The 26,720-nt window shown below is 40.9% G+C and overlaps 1 protein-coding gene across 1 annotated transcript in view; it reads right to left on the minus strand.

Moving 5' to 3' along the window:
* Window positions 1-20,605: 20,605 nt before the first annotated feature.
* CACHD1 (cache domain containing 1) overlaps window positions 20,606-26,720 on the minus strand; it is a 208,547-nt gene continuing 202,432 nt past the window's right edge. Inside the window, exons 26-27 of the mRNA XM_031968977.1 lie at window positions 26,543-26,644; window positions 20,606-22,410 (exon numbers count right to left, since the gene is read on the minus strand). Of these exons, the coding sequence (XP_031824837.1) occupies window positions 22,172-22,410; window positions 26,543-26,644 (341 nt within the window). The 3' untranslated portion in view covers window positions 20,606-22,171. The remainder of the gene's footprint in view (window positions 22,411-26,542; window positions 26,645-26,720) is intronic.

Here is a 26,720-nt window from a genome sequence, read left to right on the forward strand (position 1 = left end):
GTGAAGACCCGGGGGGAGGCATTATAACTGTATTAAAGCAGGAAAGAGTATTCATATGAGAAAAGGAACTAAACTTGTTTGGCCTGCTCCTCAGATGGCAGAAGCAGTGGGTAGAAATCACAGGAGGCAGATTTCCAACTTGATATAAGGAAAACCTTTTAACAATTGAAGCTCACCAAAAGCCTAATGGCTGGCTTAAGGAAATGGTAGAATACACCCTTGCTAAACCTCAAATAAAGAGTGAATCTGTATCCTGGTTGTTAAAATTATATTGTGAGAGGCTTCTCTCCCCACACTGATTGGAGGTTTTCCTTCTGTTTAAAAGATTGCTTTGAGTTTTTATATTTTATCGATGCAAAAAGTCTTATAACTCCTCACTTGTGTTCATTGTTCAATGACATTCGTGACTTCATTTGTGGTTTTCTTGGCAGAAATGCTGCAGTGATTCACCATTTCTTCTTCCAATGCATTTTATAGATGAAGAAACGATGTGAAGTGACTTGTTCAGGGTCACTCAGTAAGTGTCTAAGGTCAGATTTAAACTCAGGAAAGATGTGTCTTCCTGACTCCAGACCCAACACTGTCCACCTCACCACCTAGGAAGCCTTTGGTGACACAGAAAGATTAGTCACAGGATTTGCAACCAGGAATCATGGATCCAATTGATCATATCCTCAGGGCTTCCTATGTGTCAGGCACTCTGCTACACTCTGGGAATACGATAGAAGCGAAAAGTAAACTAGAACCTGCCTTTGAGGGGCTTACATTCTAATGTGGGAAGAGAGCCCATGAGAGAGAGCTGAAAAGTTGGGGGGGATGGCAGGGGCAGAGAGGATTTCAGGGATTTCCTGGGAGCCATAGAGCCCAAGTCCAGGAAGGCCAAATCCAAGTTAGGAGAGGAGCCAAGGATGCTTAGCCCAAGATCCTTTCTTGTTCAAAATTGAGATTCACGTACAGACTCAGTCATGGGAGAAGGGGGCCACAAGGGCAGAGGTTGTTCGAAGGTGCCATGGTGTCAGGACACAGGGATGTTTGAGAAGGATGAGGAACAAGAGCAGGAGGAGAACATATACATCCTCAGGCATTGCTAGTCCCTGATTGTGCTTTTTCTTTTATTGCTCACCTGGAGTAGAATGATTGACTTGGGGAAAGTTATTTCTAGGTCAGATAATGAGGCAGAAGAAAGAAGGGACAAACCCAGAGGTCAATCACTGGGGCCATCCAAGAAGGAATAGTCATCCCTCAGTACGGGCAGACCCTTCTGATAGCATCATGCCGGGATCAGGGCTCCTATAGGATGAGAAGATGGCCTCCCAGGTCTCTTCCATCTGAACAAGCTGTGATTCTGGGGAGCTTCCCCTATAAAATGGAGCTGAGTGAGATCATCTCTGATGTCACCTCTGACTCCTAATTTTGTGATCTTTCTTGCACAGTATAGCTGGAATCAGCCTCTCTGACGGGTATGAGAGATCATTTTCAGTATCATGTAGACTTGTTCTTGCTTCCCCCAGATTGGAACACCGGGGAGATTGGTTTCTTCTGCTTCTGCTCCCTTCTTTTTCAATGACCACTTTCCTGGACTCCACTTTCTGAGAAGTGTTCCTGGGCTCCCATTTGGCTACCAAAAGCTCCGCTCCATAATGTGCCAAAGTCCATCGAAGGCTGTCTTCTTCCGGGGTCCATGATGTTCCAAAATTACCCCTCCCTCTCTAGTCACTGCCTAGAACTAAAAATAGTATTTCTTTGTGGGTGGTAGGTGTGTGGTTAGTTTTATTGAGTAAATCAAATTTTCCTCTGAATAGATTCCTGGATGAAAAGGATCTTAAAGGTCCCATTTAGTCCAGAGAAGGGACCAGAAGCTCAGAGACTTTGGACAAAGAAAACAATGTGATTAAATAATTCCTACCACAGTGCAAACAAGTGATAACTTAGGGTAATATAGGAGTATTAGTATTGCCATTTTCAAATGTCAAATTGAAATTGAGCCAAGCTGAAGGCTGCTTAGCTCCAGTTGATGAAATGTGGAGAGGGCAAAGGGAGACATCTTTGATCAAGGAGGGGAAGTTAATAAAGTAAGAAATTCAGATTTCTAATGGAAATGTTTTAAATTAGTGTTCTTATTTCTCTGACCCAAACCCTAATCCTTCACCTTGTTTTGTCATGAAAGCAAGCTTGGGCTCTTCAAAGACTGATCCAGAAGAATATAAGCCTGGACAAGTGCCATCGAAAAGGGAAGTTTAAGTTGTGACCCTGAGACCTCTATCATTTGAAGAGCAGCTTAGTTAAGTTCTGAGGGCCAACCCCATAGTCTAAGTATGTGTGTGTATATGTCTGTTGAAGGTGTTGCTATCTGCCTTAGTGGAGGTCAGGAGGCCTCTGGAGCAATAAAATTATTGACCTTTAAAGTTTTGTCTCAGGAAGTTTTTTCCCTTGAGACTTCAAAAGAAATAATAAAGAAATAAAAAAAGAAATAATATTTTGCTAAATATTCTCTGCTGTACACATAAAGGGAATTTGTGCTCCTCCTCTAAAGGGTCTCCAGAGAAAGTTCATAGAACCCCTAAGCCTTAAGCCTTCTGCCTGAGAGAAAATTCTATTTCCAAAGGAGTGAGAGCTGGCACATCTCAGGGTCTGGATGCCAGCGAGTCACGATGCTGCCATTTCCCTGCTGATGGTCCTGCCAACTTCTCCCTGCGCGGGTGCTGAAATTTATTAGCCATAGGTGTGGTAGAAGGGTTTTAAATTAGCAGCTTCATCCATCAATTAGCAGCCTGGTGTTCTAATTTGAAGGTGAGCTGTCACACGATCTCTGGAGCTTTTTAAGCCTCCCTATTAAACTAAAGTAGGTCAGGCAGCTCTTTCTGGACGTTCTGCTAGTCCTGTTCACAGTCAGTAACTGTGCTAATGCAAGTCGCTCCTTAACTTTTAAAGCCTGCTCACACTTTCCATGCTCCTTGAAACCACCAGCATTTGACCTGATTTCACGGTTTCTAAAAGCCTTCTGTGCCGCTGCTATTTCTGGACTCTCTCCCCTGGGTGCCATTGTGCTGGGAGAAAGGACACAGGGGGTCCCTGCGGGTCTCTTGCTATTGTTGTCATTCCCCAGCATCCCTCCTTTCCCCACCAGCGTCATTAGAGCGGCTCACACAGCGAACCGCTCTACAAAGCTGGGACGTGTGATTGAATAACGGTAGATGTCTCCACCTCACGTACTCTCCGCTTGGAGACCTCCCTCAGGGTGACGCTAAGCTCCTGTGATTTTCACAAATGTTGGATCTGACCTCGGCTCGTTCCAAATGAGTCTCTCCGGCCCCACGCAGCTAAGGAATGGCTTTCAAGGACACTCGACCCTTAATTACAAATCACAGCTGAATTGAACAAAAGCTGACATTACCCAGGGCTCGTTCTCATCACAGTCTCGCTGGGAAAAGGAAGAGAGGAGAGCTTCTTCTCTCACTTCCACCAACACTTTGCTCTATTTACAAAGTAAGTAGGGGTGCGGATCAAGAAGAAATCAGGGCTGGCTCCCTTTCCCAACTTTCCTTTTGGTCTCTCTTGGCGACTTGACGTCCTTTCCTCATCCCTCCCAAGAATATTGCAGATCCTCAGGAAGGAGTCTTTTTTAAGCAGTGTGAGGATTTAGGAATAGCTGCATCATTGGGGAACGTTATAAAAAGTGAAGGCTGGAGGTACCACTGGGACCAGCTGGCCCCCCAATGGCAGCCTCATTGGGCAGTCTCAATGTGTTGGTCCACAAGCATTTCTTAAGCCCTTCTTTTGGGCCAGGAGCTGTGCTCACCAAGTTCTGGGATTGTGGAGAAAGGCAAAAAGAGGTCCGCCTGTGAGGAGCACGCATCCTGGGAGACAATATGTAATAGTCATATATGTGAAAGACATACGCCATGTAAATGGAAGGAAATTCCAAGGGGACCTGGGAGGGAGGAGGGAGGATGGCAGAAGGCTTCCAGGAGAATCCATATTTGAGCTTAGTCTTGAAGAAAGCCCAGGAACAAAGAGGGACAAGGAAAGAGAGAGAGTATTCCAGAAAAGGGGAATTCTGGGTCAATCAATCAATCAATATTTATTCATTCATTCATTTAAAAGCTTTTCAAAATATATACATGGATAATTTTTGAACATTGACTCTTACAAAACCTTGTGTTCTAATTTTTCCCTTCCTTCCCTCCATCCCTTCCTCTAGACAGCAAGTGATCCAATATGTGATAAACAAATACAATTCTTCTATACATACTTCCACAAATATCATGGCACATGCCAAATGCTCCTCTTCCAACATGGCGCCCACCACTGGTCTGACACTTTGGATGTGATCTGGCGAGGCCAGTGGATCTCAGTGTCAATGAGTCATTTGTTATTTGTTAGTGCCTTCTCTGTGCCAGGTCTGATTTGGACCCTCCGTTGTACTAGGGAAACCCAAGTTTGCTTTAGCTTCCAAAGCAGCTGCATCTCCTTGTTGGCTTACAGTGAACATCAGGGCAGTTAAAAAAGAATCTATTTCATCCATAGTGCTGTGGGGTTCCATCCCCTGTCCCTGTGCCTTTCTGACTTCACAGGATCAAGGCAGTAAGGACCAAAAGAGACCTTAGAGGGAAGGAAAAGAGAAAAAAGCCAAAAATATACATGATCATTTTGTTATTTATTTAAGGAAATGCAGATGGTTCATAGTGGTTTGCAGTGTAATATGCAATTGACTTTTTATTGTTCTGTTATAAAAATGGTCATTTTATTCTATAAATTAGAAGTAAAATAAAATGTTTAACAAAGTATATAAAACAATATAAAAAGGGGAAACCTTAAAGATGATCATTTTTGCAAAGGGAGAAATTTAATCCCAGAGAGAAGTGTTCCATCTCACAGGAATCACAGATAGAAATGGAATCAGTATTTGAACCTGATCAGTGAGACTACAGGTCCTTTTCTTCTTTTTCTATCCTAGGGGCTTCTAACCTAGGATCTATAGACAGATTTCTGGCGCTCTCTAATCTTGGATGGGAAAAAAAATGATATCTTTTTTTTAATTAATCTTTTCTGAAATTTATAATTTTGTGACAAAGATATTATTCTGAGGAGGGGATCCATGAGCTTCCCTAGCCCACCAAAGAAGGGGATTGGATGAAAGTTCTTAAAACACTAAGAAGCCCTCTTCTATCTCTGGACACTATCCCACCCATCAGTGAGTCACCTCAGCAAAGAATCAAGGAGAGATAAATGTGAGGGTGTTAAATCAACTCCGACATCCCAAGTGCTAACTTAGGCACTGAAATTCTAGAAGCAGGGTAGGTCCCCAGAGAAGGTTGTTCAGGTCAAGTCATCATAGGGATTGCTTGAGAAGATATTTTGGGGGCAGGGAGACCTTTCCAGTGTTCCTAAAATAATTTTTTTTTGTGGAGATTTTTATTTCATCAGTATAATGAATTCCCCTTTTCCAAAAGAGATTGACAAGTAATCTCTAAGTCATAGCTTTAACAAACTGTTTGGGGAGGCACTGATTAGTTAAAGTGACTTGCCCAGGGTTCCTGATCACAAGGGAGACTTGAGCCAATCATCCTGAAAGAGCAGCCTGGCTTCTCTGTAATAGTAATGATGATGTTTGTGGAGGTACTTTATATACCTTATTTCCTCTAATAAAAATCACACCTCATGGGCCCAAGACCAGACCTTGATTCTATTTGTTAAAAAATCTAGAGGAACCTGGCTCCTTGATTGCATCTTTAGGATCCCTACTCTAGAAGATGTGTGACAGTGGCCAAGTCGCTTTCTCCCCCTTGGGCTCCTCCTCTGTAAAATAAGGTTTGAATTCAATATCAGGCATCTCCCAGCTCCAGTCAGTTCCCCATTGATCTTAGTTTCCCAATCTGTAAAATGAGAGAGTCGAACTAGACACCTTTGAGGCCTTTAAGCTCTATATTATGATCTTCTTAATCTAATCACTTTGTAGCCCTGAGCCTCAGTTTACTCATCTGCAAAAGGGAAGAGATCATAGCATATGTTCTCTGAGGTTCTCTCCAGATGAAGGTCTGTGAACCTAGGGCCTGGATTTAAATCTCCACAATAGCTCTTATTATCTTTATGATCTCAGGCAAGTCACTTCACCTGACTGGGTCTCAGTTTCCTTATCTGTAAAATGAGATAATTGGATTAGATGGTCAAATTCACTTCTATGTACAAAGCAAAGAAGCTGGGGAAATTCTGAGTAGTGCTTGAGATACTTTTCAGTGCTTAGCCATTTATCCTCTGTGTTTTTTTCAATATCTCAGGAGCTGTGATTGGCCGTCAGTGGCTATATTCGGATACTCCCCACAATCCCCTCCAAGCCTTCAGGGGTGACCTTCAAGATTTCTTGTAGATCAAACAAAAATCCTCAGCCAGAATCCAAATATTCAAACTTGCCTGGGCTGGTCTTCAGCTTGGGCACATTTTGTTGCTAAATGGAGACCTGGGTTCAAATGAAGCTGCTGATCCTTCCTAGTTGAGTGACTCTGGCATCCTCAGTGTCCTCATCTGTAAATTGGGGATAACAAATTTGGGAGGATTAAATGAGATAATTGTGAAGTGCTTTGCAAACCCCAAGCACTGTAGAAATGGTTGTTTTTATTAAGCCCATGCCCAAAGCCACTTTAATTTGATAGGACCTGTCAAAGTGCGTACTTTACTGTTACAGCTTCTAAAATTTGAGGTTCATGACCAAGCCTTGGAAGGCTCGAAGCAAAAAAAGCCATTAGTTTCAAGAGAAAAAAAATCATTATTATGACAGTTTCTAATTCTTCTTCCTCTTCCTTTTGGAGAATCACCAAACACTCTATTTTTGCTCCCTCAAAAGAGCTCTTTGCCCACAGCTTCATTTCTTTCATTCAGCCATTAACGTCCGAGTCCCGAGCACCTTAGAACCACTAGGTGGCGCTGCAGTTGACAGAGCACAGGGGTGGGAGACAGAAAGACTCATTTTTGTGAATTCAAATCCAGATTTAGAAATTTACTGACTGTGTGAGACTGTGTAAGTCGCTTCACCTTGTTTGCTTCAGTTTCCTCATCTGTAATGTGAACCCGAAAAGGAAATGGCCAAAGCACTTAGTTATTTTTGCCGAGAAACCCCCAAAATGAAGTCACAAAGAGTCCAACACTACTGAACGACTATGACACAATGTTAGCACTGGGAATACAGAGAATGCTAAAGATAGCCCCTGTTCTCAATTATTGTCTTAATTATTACAACCCAGAGGTTATCATCTCCATTTTACAATGAGGAAATTGATGTAGATAAAGGAGGTAAGTGACTTGCCTAAGGTCACACAGTTAGTAAATATTAGAGGACAGATTTGAATTCAAGGCTTCCTAAGTCTAACAGACACAAGAATCTGAGAATGGAGAAGACAGGGATTTGAGAGACATTGGGAAACGTGAATCCCCAAGCCTTGGTTGGGCTAAATGATTTCTGAATTCCCTTTCAGCTTTCAATCTATGCTCTGGCATCTGAGTGTGACAAATGTCATGGAAAAGGACTCTGCATTTTCAAATCTGAGTGAAAGAGGCAGGGCAGTTCAGTCAGCAGAAATAGGATCTCGCAGGGGGAAATTCCACTTTGGGGAAAGAGAAGAAGCTGGTTTGGAACGTGAGGAATGCCAGACCGGAGTTCTGGCAAGAGATCAGAGATGCAAACACACCTCTATCCTGGCATTCTCGAGGGAAAAATGGATGGAAGTAACACTACGGAAGAGTTCTCAGCTTTGGCTGAGATTGGATTTCCAAAATGTGCCCTTATTATTTTATTAAAATGTTCTCGGTCCATCAGATTCATTGACTATTTCACAAAAATTGGAGTGGATTGATGAGCCATCTACCAGCTGACATGGAGAGCCTGGGAAGTGAGTTTGTGACCCGCTTAAAATATCTGTCTCCTCTTTTTGCTAATTCTATGCCCAAGGTCTGGCCAGTTTTCCTTCTAGAAAAGAAGGCAAGGCCCTTCCTAACAGTGTGGTGATTTAAGGCAATCCCAATAGACTTGGGATGGAAAATGGCAATCACATCCAGAGGGAGAACTATGGAGACTGAATGTGGATCAAAGCAGGGTATTTTCACCTTTTGATTTGATTTTTCTCCACTTTTTGGTCTGATTTTTCTTGTACGATGTGACAAATATAGAAATATATTTTAAAAGATTGTACATATATCAGATTGCTTGATGTCTTGGGGAGGGGGAAGGTAAAGAAGGGAGGGAAAAATTTAGAACACAACGTTTTACAAAAACGAATGCTGAAAACTATCTTTATGTGGATTTGGAAAAAATAAAATGCTATTTTGAAAGAGAAAAGAAAGGAAGGCAGAGGGGATAGAAGGGCCCCTCACTTTGCTCCAAGCTATCAAGGGGAATAAAGCATTCCATAGCAATTTTGTTTCCTGAACTTTTTCAGAGCTCAAAGAAAGTGGTTTAGTTTGGGCAGTCCTGTCTGGCTATTGCTAAGGAAGATGGGAAATGGGATCCACTGTCACAGTGGATAGTTAATGAGACCTAAGATTCAGTGGAAGATTCCATGTCATGTGAGGGAACCCTTTCCCATGGCAGTTGGGAGCAAGGGATTGGGGGTGAATGGATGGGAATATGGGGAAATTTATGCTAATACATTAAGAATTTGGATGGCCAGAATAAGAAGAGGATGATTTCCACGTTACCTGAGGATACTCTTTGTCTAGAGGGTAAGTTAAAGATGTCTGCTAAGTAGATTAAGCTAGTTTTTCCCCTCAAAAGCAATGAAACCATCCACAATGGCACATAGAACACAGAACGTGGAGGCAAGAAGACCTGAGTTTGAATTCAGCTTCAAATACTTACCAGCTGAGATAAGATTTATGACTCCAAATGAAGTATTATTCCCACAGCAGTTGATTGCATGTACCATCTCTGGATAAGTTAAATTAATGTGATAAATTTTGGAGCATCCATTTTGTCACTAAAGTCACTATGCTGGTTCTGGGGATTCAAAGATAATCATGAAAAACAGCTTTAATTTTCTAACATGGCAGGTGCTTAATTAACTGCTTACTACTTCCTAAATTTTCAATAGTCTGTTTCTTCCTCTTTTGTGAAGATCCAGCAGACAGCCTTCCATAATTCTCTCTCACAATCTTAAGGGCAAAATATGGGATGGGAGATAGACAGCCAGGGTGTTCTCCTGGGGTCTTTGCTCTATCGGAAAAAAAGGAAAGGCCACCAGCATGTTGGGAAGTCAGTGGTGAACTGATGAGAAGATACAGCTATGTATCATACAGAATGAGTTGTAATCTCTGCTTATGGAGGGTGACATCATGGATTCATTGGCGTGTTTGAGTAACGTTGATGACAGCACGCTTGTATTAAAAGTTTAATTTGGCATTAGTATTTTTTAATAAAGTCTGGATGTCGGAAGTCATCATACACATTTGTTCATTTCCACTAAGAAGCCTATTCTGAGAGGAGCTCCTTTATGGAGTGTGGATGGCCCTTTGCTCACAATCGCTGCGCCATTAGACCAGTACAGCCCAACCACTGGCAATGCCTAGCAGCCTAGAAAGGTGTCATGGATGGAGTCTGGCAAAAAGGAAAATGATGAATGCCAATGGGACCATGGGGAAATAAGCATACTGCTGTCCTGTCGGTGTGGCCGGGAATGGGTCCAACAGTCCAGGAGATCAGTTTGGAATAATACACAAAAAACTGCTAAGAAGTCCATGTTCTTTGACCTAGCTAAGGTCAAACAGCTTATACTATTGCTGAGCCCATAGTCAAAGAGATCAGAGAAAGAGGGAAAAGTCCAATATCTGAAAATATTTATAAGAGCTCTTTGTGTGGTGGCAAAAAACTAGAAGTAAAGGGATACTTAGCAACTAAGGAATGGCTGCATAAGTTGGGTTTGGATGTGAAGGGATGGTATTAAAAGAGAGAGATGATCTAAACAAAAGATTTACATGCCCAGAGTGAAATAAGTAGGACCAAAAGAACAGTTTTTAAGACTTTTATAAACTGAAGAATGAAATGAGCAGAACCAAGAGAACAACTTATACAATAATCACAATATTATAAAGAAAACAATTCTGAAAGTTGTAAGAATTGTGATCAAGAAGGTGGTCATTCATGATTCTAAGGTGACTAATGATGAAGTGTGCTATCCATGTTTTATGGAGAGGTGGTAGATTTAGGGGGGTAGAATGATGGGAGAGAGAGAGAGAGAGAGAGAGAGAGAGAGAGAGAGAGAGAGAGAGGAAGGAGGAAGAGGAGAAAGAGGAAAAGAAGGAGGGGAAGGAGAAGGAGGAGAAGAAGGAGAAGGAGGAGGAGGAGGAGGAGGAGGAGGAGGAGGAGGAGGAGAAGGAGGAGGAGGAAGACCCAGAGAGAGAGAGAGACAGAGAGAGACTTGTTGATGGATTATCATCCATATGGCATAGTGTTATAGTGTAAGAGTTCCAGGAGTCACAGGACTGGGGCTACCCAGCCTCCACCACTTATATCCTATTTGACCTTGAGGGGCAGACTTTGAGCTTCACTTTCCTGCTCTTTCAGATGATCATCCCAGGCTCAAAGAGCAATAAGGCATTATTATAGCTCCAGCTCCAAAGTTTCTATTTCTACTACAAAACTTCTGGGCCTCAGTTTCCTTATCTGTAAAAAAAAAAGATTAAAATAAATTCTCTTTCTCAGGCCTTTTTCCATAAATCATTTTTTTCTTTGTTCTAATGTTCTTTATTCCAAGGTTCCTTCCAGCTTTAACCATACCAGACCTCTCATCTCTGACTCGTCACTAATTCCTGTTTGGCGTCCAAAATCCCCTGAGGGGAGAATCATCTGCCTCTGTTACCACCTTTCTGTCCTTGAGCAAGCAAGTTACTTAATATCTCTGTGCCCCCGTGTCTTTATCTATAAAATGAATGGGTTTGATTTGCTGGTCTCTGAGCCCCCTGCCAGCACTGAAGCTATTCTGCCAGGATTTCTTTTCTTTCTCTGCAGGTCGATGAATGGAACATGTAAAAATACTCTTTCTAAGGTGCCTTTGGAGCTCAATACCCTACATATAGGAAACACTCAAACAAATACTTGTTGAATGACTAGGAGTGATCCCCACTCTCTGGCTTCACAGCCTACTGTTTTTTCTGTCACATACAGGTTCTCTTGACCCAGTTAACATCCTTGTTATAAAGGACCACTCCTACTGCTGTGGGTTTCTGTTAGTTTGAAAATTCTCTCCGGTTTAAGTAAAGAAGACAAAGGCTTTCTATTTTGGGATTATCTCTATATTGGATTCCCTGCTGAGAGCATGAAACTGCCTAGAGGAAATCAGGTCACCACATAAGTATAATAAAAGAACTTGACTCACCTATTAGTTCATGAATTATAGTATATTAGAGTTGGGTGGGTTTTTGAAATTGTCTCATCCAATCATATCAATCCCTCATTTTACAAAGGAGGAAAGGGTCAACAAGGCCAGTCAAGTTATGGAGCATTTCCTATGGCTCACTGGGTGCCGGGTATTGTGCTAAATTCTGGGAATACAAGCCCAAGTTCTTAAAAAAGAAAGACAAATGGAATTGCCTGCCTTCAAGGAACTTCCATTCTAATGGGAAAAGAAAAATCATAAAAGTGAGCAGAAAAGCCGGGAATGGAGAGGAAGAGAGAAGAAATGTTGGCAGTCATGATGGTGGAAGAAGTGCAGAGTCAGGAGTCAGCCCAGCAGTGAGTGAGAGAGTGAATGAGGACTTTCCTGCAAATGGAGGTTCTGATGGATTAAAGAAAGGGATCACAGGGAGAAGTGATCATCCAGGGAGAGAGTGCTACCTAGTCATGATGGAGAAAGGTGTTCAGAGAATCAGAAAGAGAGGAATGAAGGAAACAAAAGCCCAGAGACATGAAGTAATTTACCCAAATATATCCTACTCTACAATCCGAGCTTTGCTCGGTCCATCCAGAATGGACAAATTCAAGCTGGCAGGTTACCTTTCCAGGATACCATGTTGCTTTTCCAGTTGATCTAGGACCCAAAACACAGTCATAGGCAACGTGGGGAGGGAAGAAGAGAGGAAATGTGTCTCAGTCATCTTAACCTTGCGTACAGTTACTATCATTGGGTTTTGTCGATGTTTAATAAATTTGTTGTTTTAAATAACAAGAGTCAGTTGGCATTTTGTCTTAATTAAATTAAAATTTCGATTTTGTATATACATATATGTATAGACACACATACGCATATGTATGTATATTATGTACACAGAGCTGTACTGTGTGATAGGGACATAGAAATGAAAGCTTCTTCAAGGAGCTGGCCTTCCAGTGAATAAGTAAGCTTTTCTTTCTTTGTTCCCCTTCTCTCCTCTATTCCTTCCTATTCTTATACTAGAGCAGCTGCATCAATGATTTCTAATTCCCATTTTCAGTTTCTCCTATACACTATCTACAAACATCCAGATCTCCCTTATCCTTAGAAAACTTGCATGTGACTTTGCCATTCTCTCATGTTAACATCCTTTATCTCTTCCCTTCCATTACCAAACTCCTACAAGACTGTCTGTATTCTCATTGGCTACTAGTGAGCTCCCTTAGTTTCTCTAAAGCCCTTCTAACTGCTATGGAATCAACTTTTCTCTGTTTTATACATTTTGACCTTTGCAGCTTTTGACCTTGTTGATGACTTTAAGTTCCCAGTTCTTTCATTTTTATTTCTTTTTACATTTATGATTACTGTCATCCGTCTTCCTGTTTCTTTGCCCCACTGAAGACTTTCTACCATCACACAGTCTTAACCATTGAGTAATTGCAGCAACTAACCCCCTCCTTCATCAATCAGTTTTTCTGTTTTTATACACTTTGACCTTGCAGCTTTTGACCTTATTGATGACCTTAAGTTCCCAGTTTTTTCTTCTTTTTTTGCTTTTATGATATTATTGTCATCATTTCTTGTGTTTCTTCACCCCATTGAAGCCTTTCCACCATCACACAGTCTTAACCCTTGAGTAACTGCAGTAACCAACCCTTTCTTCCATCAATCAATTTTTTTCTCTTTTTATACTCTTTGACCTTTGCAACTTTTGACCTTGTTGATGACCTTAAGTTCCCAGTTCTTTCATTTTTTATGATATTATTGTCATCATTCCTTGTGTTTCTTCACCCCTTTCCACCATCACACAGTCTTAACCCTCTTCCCCCTCAAAGTTCCCACATGATTACGCTGGAAACAAGTAGAGAGTATCTATATGTATTCTAAAGGCTGAAATTAGTGGGGAATAACTGGGCTTACTCCCAACACTGGCCTTTGTTGGCCAGCTCCTGCCCTTTGTTACAATTACAATGAAATGAGAAAAGGAACAGGAGCTAATGAACCAGAGATATTTAAGGGAGGGGAAGAAAAGGAGAACTTAAGACCTAGGGAGAAAATGGGATCAATCAATCATAAATATTTATTAAATGCCTACCTTGTGCTAGGAATTATGCTAAACACTGGAAATACCAAAGGAAACAAGAACAGCCCCTGTCCTCAGGCAGCTGCCAAGATGCAAACAAATACAAACATGCCTCATACCTTAGTGACTTCTCAGCTTCAGTTCCAGCCTATCACAAAAAAGTGATTAGAGAAATAAAGCAAGTCACAGGCATTTTTTTTTTTGTTTTGTTTTCACAGTGCATATAAAAATTGTATTTATAAATCATGTAGTTTAAGTAAGACTGTAATAGTATTGTAGCTATAAAAACAATACTTTAATTGAAAAGGCTTTCTTGCTAAAAATGCTAACCATCATCTGCGTCTCCAATGAGTCTAATATTTTTCTGGTGGAAGGTCTTGCTTCCATGTCGATGGCTACATTAGCAAAGGCTGGGGTGTCCGTGGCAATTTCTGAAAACAAGCAATATTGAAGTTTGGCACATCAGTGGACCTTCTTTCACTTGAACTTTTGAAGGACCATTGCAGGACTGTTAATTGGTCTAATTTCAATATTTTTGTGTCTCAGGGATTAGGGAACCCGGAGGGTGGAGCAATCAGAATATACACAACATTTATTAATGAAGTTCACAATCTTATTCACTATCTTATATGGGTGGTTCATGGTCGCCCAAAATAATGACAAGAATAACATCAAAATTACTGATTATAGATCACCGGAAAGGAAATAATAATAACAAAGAAGTTTGAAATATCCTGAGAATTACTGTAATATGATACCGAGATATGACTTGAGCACATATTATTGGGAAAATGGGGGCTACGGACATACTCCACGCAGGGTTATCACAAAACTTCAATTTGTGGAAAATGTAAAATCTGCAAAGCACAACAAAATGAGGTATACCTATATAGCAGAATTAGCCAATCGGGATCAGAAGACAACAGCTCCACAGATATTTGCCCCTTTTATCTGACACTACAAGTTTACACACTTTATTCCCAGAGAATTATTTCTCTTTGATTTTTTGCTTTTATTGAGCTAACAGTGTAGCCAGTAAGTATTAGATGTCTATATTTCTGAATGCAATATTGTCCGCCTGCCAGGAAAATCCTTGTTTACAAAGTTCAGAAACGGTCCCCAAAAAGACAGAAATGAGGAGAGACTGTTGAGCTACGTGGAATGATTATTTTGCCAGTCACACGTCTTTCACAAGCAATTATTAAAGAAAGACATGGGCCCAGGGAAATGGCTTTAAGTGATCTCCCAGGATTTTTTTTTTTTAATAGCACATTCCTCAGTCACCCTCAACTCTAACAGGCTGCCCCATTAAATCTGGAGAACTACTCCAAAAAACACATCGACTGAGGTCTAACTCATAACCCAAGTTGGCTCCTGAGCACCAAATGCAAACAAACAGAAAAGAAACCCTTGAGAAAATCTGCAAATGAAACCCAGCCTTATGGAGTCCATACTGCAGATAAGTAGCAGTATGGATGGGATCTGTTTCCAAAACCCTAGACCTGGCTCAGCTTGGATTTTGGCAATGGAGACCAAGTTTCCCTTTCTAGTGGTGCGGATTACTTAGTTCTTCCTGTCCAAGGGGCCGTGAAGGTTAAGAGCCTCATATGACCCTGGAGAGGGATAATAAATGCCATAAACCTTCCAGAACCTCAGCAGGGGAAATCACTATTCAACAAGTGGGAGGTGAGAAGAACAGGATGGAGAGGGAGGAGGGAACTTGTGTTTCCTTTAAACCACTTTTATTTGGCCTTTGCTGCTTTACTTTGCAAGTCAATTTATGCAAAATTGGGAAGAGAGAAAGAGAGGCTTAGAAACTCTCAATTTGCTAATATCATCTGTATTTTCTATCAAGGAAACCCTTAAAAAGAGAATTTTCTTTTATTTATTTCAAATCAAATAATAGTGTCTATAAAACCAATTTGAAAAAAAAAATTTAAAAATCTTCCCCTTCTCCAAACAACCTCACAACCAGAATTATTAGCAGAGCTAATAACAAGAACAGACTCATAGTTTGTCATGAGCTGGGAAGCCTACATCTGGTCCAATCTTCACATCTTGCAGAGAAAGAGAATGTGGCCCAGAGCAGGGATGTTCCATGCCAAGAGTCAAAATGCTGGTAAACAGAGCTGAGAGTCTAGGCCAGGTCATCTGACTGCTTCTCCCGTAGTTCCCCTCCCGACTGGTCTTTTGATTTCTCCCAAGTTTTTGCTTTGCTTCGTATACATCTGGTTGATGTTTATGCTATTTTAGTTCTGCTTTCTTAGCTTTGTGTGTTTTTTAACTGTCTTTCTATATTTCCTTGTATTTCTTATTTTCTTAGACTCATATTATCTCAGAGTTGGATAAGATTTCAGAGATTATTTAACCAGTCCTTCTTCAATTTTTTTCTACTCACCAGAGAAATTTTTACATGACCCTGGGCATGTAGGTATACAAAATAAGTATTTTACAAAACAATTACTTGTAGATAATAAATCATAATTTTGTGACCCCACATTCAGTTACTGGTTGCCATATTGCATCACAAAGCATAGTTTAAGAAGCTAGAATCTAGCTCAACCCATATACCAATGAGTATTCTGTATAAAGTGTCTAGTATGAAGCTAATTTAAAAAAAAATCAATTTTGTTTTTGGTTCCAAATTATCTTGTTGCCTTTCTTCTATGCTTATGAAGGCGGGGGGGGGGACTCATTATAAATGTGTATAAGATATGAAAAACCAATTTCTATATTAGCGTTGTTTCAAAAAAAGGGAAGACAGCTAAGTGACTTAGTAAATAGAGTTCCAAGTCTGGAGTCAGGAAGACTCTTCTTCCTGAATTCAAATCCAGACCCAGACACTTATTAGCTGTCTCACCCTGACATTTAATCATTTGCCTCAATTTCCTCATCTATAAAATGAGCTGGGGAATGAGCAAAGCATTCTAGTATCCTTGCCAAGAAAGCCCCAAATGAGCTCATGAGAAGTTGGGCATATTTAAAAAGTAAGCAATACAGAAACAAAAAATAAGCAACAAAGAAAACAAAAGCAAAACAAAACAAAACAAAAAAAAAGGAAGAAAATGCATCCTTTAAAAAAAAATCCTCATGTAAGACTTTACATTTATGCCATTTATTGGTTCGCTGATATCATCCACGACCAATCTGTGGACAAATTACAGCCACCCAGCCTCTGTGCCAAATACAGCACTAAACATATCCTATTTTTGTATGCTCCACAACCTAAGAATGGTTTTTTTATTTTTTTAAATGTTACATTAAATTTAAATTTTTAAATGGTTAAGAAAAAAATCAAAAGAAGGATAATATTTTGTGATGTGAAAATAATAAAAAAAATTCTGATTTCAGCATCCATAATTTTCTTGCTCATTCTTTATGTATGTCTACTTCTCTCCACAGAGGCAGAGTAGAGTAGCTGGGACAGAACATATGAGTAGTAAGTCTTCTCATCACTCACCATTGCTGCTAATTGTCCTACAAATCCCACTAAGAACTCAAAGGCAGTTTCAGTGCCATATACTTCATGGTTCTATGATATCTAATTTTACTTTTGTTACCAGTGGATACTTATCATGTCAAAAGAAGAGAGGAAAAATGTTTATTAATTTTTTTCCAACTCAGGACCAAGATTGAAATTTGTTTGACTGAGAACTTTCTTCATCCATACTTATTGAACACTTTGGAAATTAGCTTTGCTGTCGACTTGATAATGTTGCTTAATGAATTTAGCCCCAAATTATAAAACCAAACAGTACTTACGTGCAAAACTTATACTGCAATAAAGTCAATTCACAACTAACATTGTTTGAATCACAAGTAATATCTTCTTTATTACTTTTCATGTTGTCAAGAGGTAAAGAAGTGAGATCTCTATTCTCATGCAAATTTGCAGCAGATATATTTTCTAGGCCCAATCTAATTCCAGCAGAGGTTTTTGGACTTTAATCCAAGGGGGAAAAAAGTTCTCATATTTTAAAAATCCATTTAAATGTAATTGAGGAGCTTCCACCTCGCCTTCAAACAAAATGATCAATTTGCAATGTAATAACATGCTAAAAGGCAACTTTCTACAGAAGAATCTGATAGAATTCTGTCTGGTCTTCCAAGTGATGAATATGATCCATTAAAATCATATGCTTGGGGACTGATACCAGCATTTGGCAGTACCAATCTGTGTGAAATGACATTTTCAAATATGAAATATGTAAAATCTAATTACAGATCAGTAGTTACAGATGGTTATTTACAATTAATTTTGAAGATAAGGAGCACTAACTTTGAACTCTAATTAAATGAAATGTTATTCCTCCCCCAAAGAATTTCATTCTTAATAGTAGACCTGTGTCATAAAATTATACTCAATTATAATCATTCTATTTTGAATTTCATCAATGAAAATTGATTAAAATTTGTTTTCTCTCTAGTTACATAGTAATTATATACTGTCCTTAATTTTGTCTCTTGGTTCATAACACCTCAAATATTTACTATCCGGCCCTTTATAAAAGAAGTTGGATGACTTTTGACCTAAGCTGTCAAGAACTTTTTTAATCATCCCACATATCAGTTATATTTCCCACATTTGGATCATCCACATGCCATCTACACCTTCTTCCAAGTAGTTTATAAAAATATTAACTATAGCTCAGGGCCAAGTACAATTCAAAGTTGACATTGAACAGTTAATGACTAAGCTTTAGAAGTATCTATTGAACCAATAATGAATCCAACAATTTAATTCCCATCTCTCCCTTTCTAATAATAGTGTGAAAAATCTTATCAAATACTTCACTAAAATGTGGGTAAACTGTATCTCCCCCATTCATTTTATAATCCTATCTAAGAAGGATAGAAGGTTAACCTAACATGACCTGTGATTGGTGAAGATTCTTTGTAACCTATGGTTAAAGAGTTCTTTAATAATTTTCAACAGAACAGTAACAGTAATATAATTGGGTTATATTGTTATTGTTGCTTATGTAAACATTTCCCGGTGAGGGATGTATGGGTGTTTCCAATGTTCAGCTACAAAGATGTTTGATAAGGAATTTATTCTATTATATAATTTACTGTTTCATGTAATCATTGTAACAAGTGACTTTCATTCATTCTTTTAATTACATTAGTCCCAGCAGGGAGAATCAGAATAAAAGGATAGTAGTGGTTTCTGTTATTTTTCTAATCGATTGCCAGATTAGACTCCAAAAGCACGGCTTCAATTTCTAATTCTGCCAGCGACCTAATGGTGAATTTGCTTTTCCACAGCAGCACCAATAGGGCATTTCATCATTTCAATTTCCCCCCAGTTTGGTGGGTGTCCAGTAGAACCTCAAATCTATTTTCATTCACAGGTGATTCTTTGGGGAAAAACAAACATAACATTTTGTAAGGATTGATTTCCTTCAATCAGTCAGCATGATTAAGGGTTTACTGTTTGCTGTGCTATGAAAAGTACTAGGTGAGATCACAGTTGAGATCACAGAATGTTAGTGTTATAAAAGGCCTCAGAGATCATTTATTGACTCCAATTTATGCCTGAATTAGAATTCCCTCCAGAAGAGCCCTGAACATCTGCATCTGTTTTGACTGCAAATGGCAGGGAACCCACAACCTCCAAAGAGCTCCACTGCACTCTGGAGCAGACTGAAGTGTGAGAAAGTTTTTTTCTGAGGTTGGACTGATACCTTCATCTCTAGGTACATGCAAGGGATATCTTTTCTGCTGTTGATTTCTTCCTTCATTTGTCAAACCATTGTGAAGTTGTTTATGGAGATCTCTCCTCTCTAATTAATAAACTGATATTTTATGTGTTTTTGTCCTGGTCACTTCTCTGGGTTCTTTCACGATCCATTTCAAGCTCTACCTTCTTCTCAAACCCTTTCACTCCCCCTGTGCTTTTCCCTCTGAAACAACTTTCCACCTACTTTGTATATATCTCATGTTACATGGTGAGCTCAATGAGATAGTCTTTTAAGGAATTATGTCTTTCTTGGTTAGCACATAGTAGGTGTTTAATAAATGTTTGCATGTTATCACCCCCACCCCCCATTAGGACATGAGATTAGAAAGTAAGGTAAGAAATCTATCTTTTTGGGGGGTCTATCTTTATATTCCTAGAATTTAGTACAGGTGTAATAAATGTCAGTTGACTGACTTTTAATAATTTCTTCTGCTAATATTAGTCTGTAAAAAATGATTTTTGTAAGGCTCCCTCCTCTTCTACTACCCAATAAAAATAATCTTATCATATTTTTTTTCTTAATACAGTGTAAATCAATTGTTTGCTACCTCTACGATCTCCATCATATTGACATTGTCTGTGTTGGTACAGGTTACAACCAATCCATGGCTCCTCATTCTCAATCCTGAATATTCCTTCCTAAATTTTGCATGAGGAGGATGGACAGTAGCTGGGATGCTGAATATCTTCCCTCAGGTCTTAAAAACAATTCCCGGGTGCCAGTACCCCAGTTGGGTTTCCATCTGTTCTCCATTACTCTTCTCATAGAACCCACCCACCTCCATTTTCCTGGATGGCAGGCAAGCCATTATTTGTTCTCAGCTCCAGTTTGCTTCCTTTGCATCTCGCCATGTCGTGCCATGATTCACAGGCATGGAGCATATGGTATAAACATTCACATTTCTTTCTTTCAGAAGGAAGAACAAGGTGACTATTACCTCAACAACTATAAATCCCTTTCTGGTTGAGTCTTTTGCTGTTTGATGTTTTTAAGGCTTTAGTCTCAGTAGTTCTTTTCTTTAGAAAACCTTGAGATTCCCAACCTTGAATGGGGAGTATTTTCCCCATTCCACTAGGCACCCAGATTTAGAAAAAGATACAGAATGGAATTGGGGGTGAGGGTGGAATTAGGGGAGTTGTCAACTATCTTCCTGGCTGGAAGAGAATCCCTGCTTTTGTTTAAATGATGATGAATCCAAGCTATGGATATACATTTTTTAATAAAAAAAAAAACTTTAAAATTTCATCTCACTGTATTCTGAAGACAAGTCATCATTTCAAAATCAGAAGGCCCCAAATTGGCCCAAGGGCAAAACCAATGGAGTTTGTGAAATGGTAAATTTTTAAAGATGATGTAATTTGTCCTTCAAGTTCCAGGGACTGAATTAACAACTCATACTACCGAGTCAAAAGCAAGCTACTAAATCCGACTTTATATACAGTTTATTTCACTAGAGACTGCAATTTTATACACAGTATAAAGGGGCTTCTGGATAGCACACATATAGTTACTGACTGTACTCTTTAAGAACCACATTTTACATTATACAGTATTAAGTACCCTATCATTAAAACAGTATTCCATGACTTTAAAAAAAAATGAAACAAAACCCTACATATAAATGGAGATTTACCATATGCACTGTGCAACTGTTTTTATAACATAGCTGGATCACCAAATATGAATCGACAATACAACACAGTTATTAGAACATTAATTTTCAGTTGGGGTATTCCATGTTGTATCAGACAGACCTGATTAATCCCTGTATGAATTTCAACAATAGTGTTAAGTTCCAGGTAATTGGCAGCAGCTTCTAATTAAGATTTCAAATGAAATCTTTTATAAGAGCAGAAGTTTACAGCACATTGTTTTATTCTCTGCTGGTGTAGCCAATAGTCTCCAAGTCAAAATAAGATGTGATTTACATCTGTGGATGGCCTGGTGATCAGCCAAAAGACGAAGCCTTGCTTCTCTTGCTGGAGAGGCTCCGGGAGTGGTTTTTGGATCTCTTGGGGTGGCGTCAGCAACTCGGGGAAAAGTGGAACTCAGAGAGTTCCAGAGAAGATAGCAAGAGGTCTCTGGATGGTGCTTCTCGCTCTCTTTCCCCCCGCCTCTGCCCATCAGACACACTGAAGGAATACTGCATTACAAAATACATGACGTCCGCTCCTGCAAAATGACGTGATAAAGAATACGCGTGTAAACCAGTCCAAAGGAGTTCTTCATTTTCCCATTTTGCAGAGTGGGGCAGTGGGAGCGCATCCGCTAAGTGAGCAAGAAAATTCCTTGAGAAAGGAACCACTTCACTGTCACACAAAAAACAGCGATTAAATTTGTGGGAAATCGATTCCAAGTCTTCTCTCCCTCTCCCTGCTCCCCCCAAATTCGTGAATGTTTGTAAATTCAATAAATAGTAGAAAAATAATCCTTTACTTAGAAATTTTGAGATGTACTATTTCAACCCTATCTTTGTGGGTCCCGTATAGCAAACGCCAGCTCAATGGATCTTTTCGAGACCAAGCAGAATCTTGGGAAACAACCAACCAAACCCAGTGGTTGGATGTAACGGCTGGCCATCTTGGCTTCCTGGGTCCCAGCTCTCATGGATTTACACCCTTCCAGTTAAGGAAAGCTCCACAGCCCTAGCTCCTCGGGGCATTCCCCTGGCTCTGCTTGACGAGGGCTTTAAAGTTTCATCCCTGTGTTTGGAGCTCTGCCTTCTTTCCCATTTTATTCACGTTATGTTAGGTCCATTAATCAGACGTTTTTTCCCCTCCGTTTCCAAGCCAGCCTTACATTCTTCCAATGTAATTTGTTGTTCTTAACCATTTTAAAACAAGCAGGAAATGAGCGTGAACACTCCTTGCAACCCCCAGACGCCCGCTGTCTCTTCAAATGAATCTCATCTTCCAGAGCCCACCTCCTCCCCACTCCCTCTCTCTGTTTTCTCTTCCACTTCTCTTCCTTTCAAGGGTAAGATGAGGTTGTCAGCACTCTGCATCCACAGTATGTACTGTCACTGCTGCCTGTAAGTGGTGGTTGTGGTGGAGGGTAGGGTGGTGCAACCGGTAGTGATGGAACTTGTGGCTTAGCAGGGCTGCAGTCTGGGGAGGCGTGTCCAGATCTAAATCCTCATCGTGGTTCCCCACGTCGACACCGGCAGACAAGGGGTCATTGTTACCCGGAGGATTTTCGCTGTCTTCTTGGGGACTCATGGTGCTATAACCTGGAGAAGAAATAAGAGATATTAGAAGTCTGGGATGTGGTTCCCACCAATCAAGCAACGAACAACTTATTAAGCATCTCCTTCCTGCCAGGAGTTGTCCTAAGTTAGGTTAGACTGTAAGCTCCTTGAGGGCAGGAACATCTTTTGCCTCTTTTTATATCCCAATGTTTAGGGTAGTGACTGGTATATAATAGGCATTTAATAAACATTTATTGATAATTGCTAAGCACTAAGGAAAGAAAAAGAAAGTGAAATAGTTCCTGCCCTCAAGGAGTTTATAGTTATTGGGGGGGGGGAGCATCAAATTTGACACTGGCAAGAGCTTTTGGCAAAGGCAACCAGGTAATGTGTGTGGGGCCAGGAATTAGGAAGATCTGAATTTGAATTCTTTTTCACATGTGGACAAGTCATGTAATTTCTATCTGCTTCTGTTTTCCTAGTTTGTAAAACAAAGATAAGAGCACCTGCCTTCCAGGGTTGTTGTGAGATCACATCAGTTAACATGTGTCCAGCACTTTGTAACTAAGTCCCCGGAGTTTAATACTCAATAGAGGGGATTGCGCCTTTGGGAGGCGCAATATGGCGGCTGAATGGAGGATGGAGTGCAGTAAGGAGAGGCTGGAGGCAGGGAGACCGCCTAGCAGCTAGTTCAGGTAATAGTTCCAGTTTGAGATGACAAAGGCTGCACCAATGGGACGGCGGTGTCAGAGGAGGGAAGGCGGAGTATTTGAAAGATGCTATAAAGGCAAAATGACAAGAGTTGACAATTGATTGGATATGGAGGAGGGGGGTTAGAGTGAAGAATTCAGGAAGACATCTATCTAGGTTGGGAGCCTTCGACAGTAACAGGAAGGCTACAAAGGGGCCGGGATTTGGGGGGACCAATGGGAGAAAGTCAAAAACGAGGTCAGTTTAGACAGATTGAGTTGTAGATATCGACAGGACATAGAATTTGAAATGTCCAAATAGGCGATTGGAGGCGTGAGACCGGAGGTCAGGCCCGGGCCGGCTGGTCTTGGAATTCACACAGTAGGGACTTAATACATGCTCATTGAGCCAACTCAGATTTTCAAGTGAGTTATTTTAAAAGAAACCAGTGAAGTGCAAAGAATATTTTCAAAGAAAAGTCTACCGAATTGAGGTCAGGCTAAGAAAAGTAAGTGGAGGGCAGAGGCCTGCCTGACTCTGAATGTCTATTAACAGCCCAGTAACTCCACCCTGGGTGACGGAGAGCCAGCAGCCAATGGTGAAGCAATCAGCTATGCTCTCTATAAACTCCCTCGCTCTGTTTAAAGATTCATCCTTTTTGGTATTCTAAGGAATATGTTTGAAAAGAAAATGGCCTTGCTGATCAAAGGATTCAATTTTGAAGATCCTGACACATTTTTAAATATTGCAAAAAAAAAAAAAATCTTCCTTTCAAAGTTTCCAGAAGCAACAGCCCATGAATATTGCCGCTGCATTCCCGGTTAACATCAATCAGCTTCTCTCCGGGGCCACAGAACTGATGCGCTCGCAGACAGCCGAGCAGAAGGGCTCTGTGGCTGAAAACGCGGGCCCACCCAGAGACAAAGAAGGCGATTCTCTCTCGCCAAGCTAACGTCAGAAAGGCCTTTTCGATGTACAGAGAACACCTCTTATTAGGTAGTGAAGGGGACCGTTTTCTTAGCTTTTTTTATTCAAAGTAGCTGAAAAGTGAGCCTTTCAGTGTCAATCATACCCCCGGTTTAAAAAGAAATGGACATGGAAATCGAAATCCAGATGGTCTGAGATGGCATCAAAAATGACTAGAAATCAGATCACATGAGACAGTGAACATTCAAACCTTCAAGGGCTGTACAAGTGGCTGCTGTTATTATTAATCATGATCTTCATCACCACGGATGATACAAGGTTCATGGGAAAGAGGCAGGGCAGGTTAAAGAGGGACAGAATGTGGCACCTTGCAGTGATCCAGGATGAAGGCATTGCCTCAGTGGACCTATTCCTAGCCTCAGTTGTCTCAAGGAATCCATGGCCAGTCTGTGAAGCTACAGGCCCTTCTACAGAGAATGCTTTGACACACGTCAAATAGAATATGCAAGATTACAAAGGCACTAATTATACTGAAATACTGTTTCCAAACGCTTTGAAAAAGGGCAAATGCATGCCCCTTCTCCCAGGTTAAGAACCTCGAGATAGAGGAACTTTTTGATCCTTTTATATATATGATTTGATTAGTATCTGGGAGCAGATGATCTGGGTTGATGGCAACCCATTAGTGGGAAAAACAGCATCAGAAAAATCCTGCAAACCATTTATAACCTAGGAACCCTGTTTCAACAGCTGCCCTGGCTCCCAGATTTTACTTCTGCAGCAGGTTGCATCTGTCCCCTTCTGTCTGCTTCTGTGGCCAGCACTCCTAGCTCACCCTTCTCCTTTCCTGCCCAGAGTGCTGCCATATCCCTCCCCACTGGGTCCCCCTGCTCAAAGCCTCTGCCTTTCTCTGATGCACTGTCTGGGCCGCTTCCACAGCGATGACCTGGAAAGTAGAGATCTGCTCGTGTTGTCCCCCTTTTTAAGAAGTTCCTGCCTCCTATTACCCTGAGGATAATGATGATAAAAGAACTAGCATTTAGATGGGGTTTTAAGGTCTGTAGGACACTTTCCACGTGCTAATTCACTTGATCTTTACAACCACCAGGGCTCCATCATCCCATCGTACTGAGACATCGGAGAGAGACTCCATGACAACCAGTCAGACTGCTGATAAATGGCTGAGGCAAGATTTGAACTCAGGTGTTCCTACAAAATCTCATTCAGTCCTTGAATCCTTCACAATCTAGTTCCAAGCTGTTTTTCTGCACTGATTTCTCCTTATCTTCCTTGATTTGCTGTATGTTGTAGCTAGCCTGGCCTAACTGTATTTCACTGTATAAAACATTCTCTCTCATTTGCACACAGTGAGTTGTCTACACTGGGAAGGCTGCCCCTCCTCACCTCCACCTCCTGGAATCCTTTGCCCTCTTCAAGGATCACTTAAGTGTTGCCAGCTACATGAGGCCTTTTCTGGGTTTTTTGTTTTCTCTGTCTATCTGTCTGTCTCTGTCTCTCTCTTTTTCCTCTCTGACTCTCTTTGTCTCTATGTGCCTTCTCTGTCTCTGTCTCTCTTTGTCTCTCTGTCTCTTTCCTTCTTATCAGTATTATATTATATTGAAGTTGTTGTGAGGAGGAATACTCTTGGTATAGTTAGAAATAGGCATATAAATATGAGCTGCAATTCTCAAAATAGAGAACCTTTCCAGAAGGTCACTATATTGGTGTTTCTACAACCTTGTACTCTGCCCCAGGTCCCTTGGACCTCCTGAGCTTTCGCCTTATCTGGCCAGGGCTGCTTTCAGTCTGGACTGGCACCTTCTCTGTATCTGAGAGCACGGCGAGGTGCCCGGCTCAAGGCCGAGCATCCCTGACCATCAGGTCCTCCAGCTTGGGGCTTTGTGCAGACACCATAGAACTGGCCCCAGAGCATTATGCTTAATAACTGTTTACTGAGTGAATGAATCCTAGTGTTGGGCCAATTAGTATAATTGGGGGATGGGCTGCTGTCTAGCCTAGAGGCCCGATGAGCTTGGGGCCTGTGATGAATCGATCACAGTTTCCCAGGAGCCAAGTGATGAGATAGGATTCAGCCCCGGGTATTCTGGGCTCCATTGCCAGAACCTCCTTCAATGTGTCCCCCAACTGTCCTGTCCCTCAAGGATCAGCTGAGCTGACTCGGCGCAGATATCCTGGTAGAGAGAATTCTAGAGACAACCAGAATGGGCAGTCCATGGGGGTGGAGGCTCCTTAACCTTCTGGTATTTTCCCAGCATAGGTACTAGTACTGTTCTCCATGATCAATACTTGTTGATCACCTGCGTAGGGGTCCTGTGGACTATTCAACAGTATCATTCCTCTGGGATGCTCAGGACGAATTATTAGCAAACCAACAGAATTTCACAGCTGGATAGGATCTCCGTGGCCACCACGTCATAAGGGTTTACTTAAGGATTTTTCAGGAACGAACAAAGGAGTCTGGGTGGGGGCACACCAAGACCCATGGCCATGACCGTCCTGTCACAGGGAAGATTCGAGGTCTGATTCAAGATCTTACCATGGTCACTCTCTGTCCCGGATCGACCCCAGTAGCGACGCCTCCGTTCTGGGCTGTGTGCGTGGCGTTCTATCACCGCTGCTATAAACCGTGTGTTGCTGACTGGGGGGAAAAGAAGGACAATTCTTTTTACTCACACACACAAATTCTCTACGATACCATATCCATTTATTTCCCC

This window comes from Sarcophilus harrisii, chromosome 4 (genome assembly GCF_902635505.1).
Source record: "Sarcophilus harrisii chromosome 4, mSarHar1.11, whole genome shotgun sequence".
Taxonomy (NCBI): domain Eukaryota; kingdom Metazoa; phylum Chordata; class Mammalia; order Dasyuromorphia; family Dasyuridae; genus Sarcophilus; species Sarcophilus harrisii.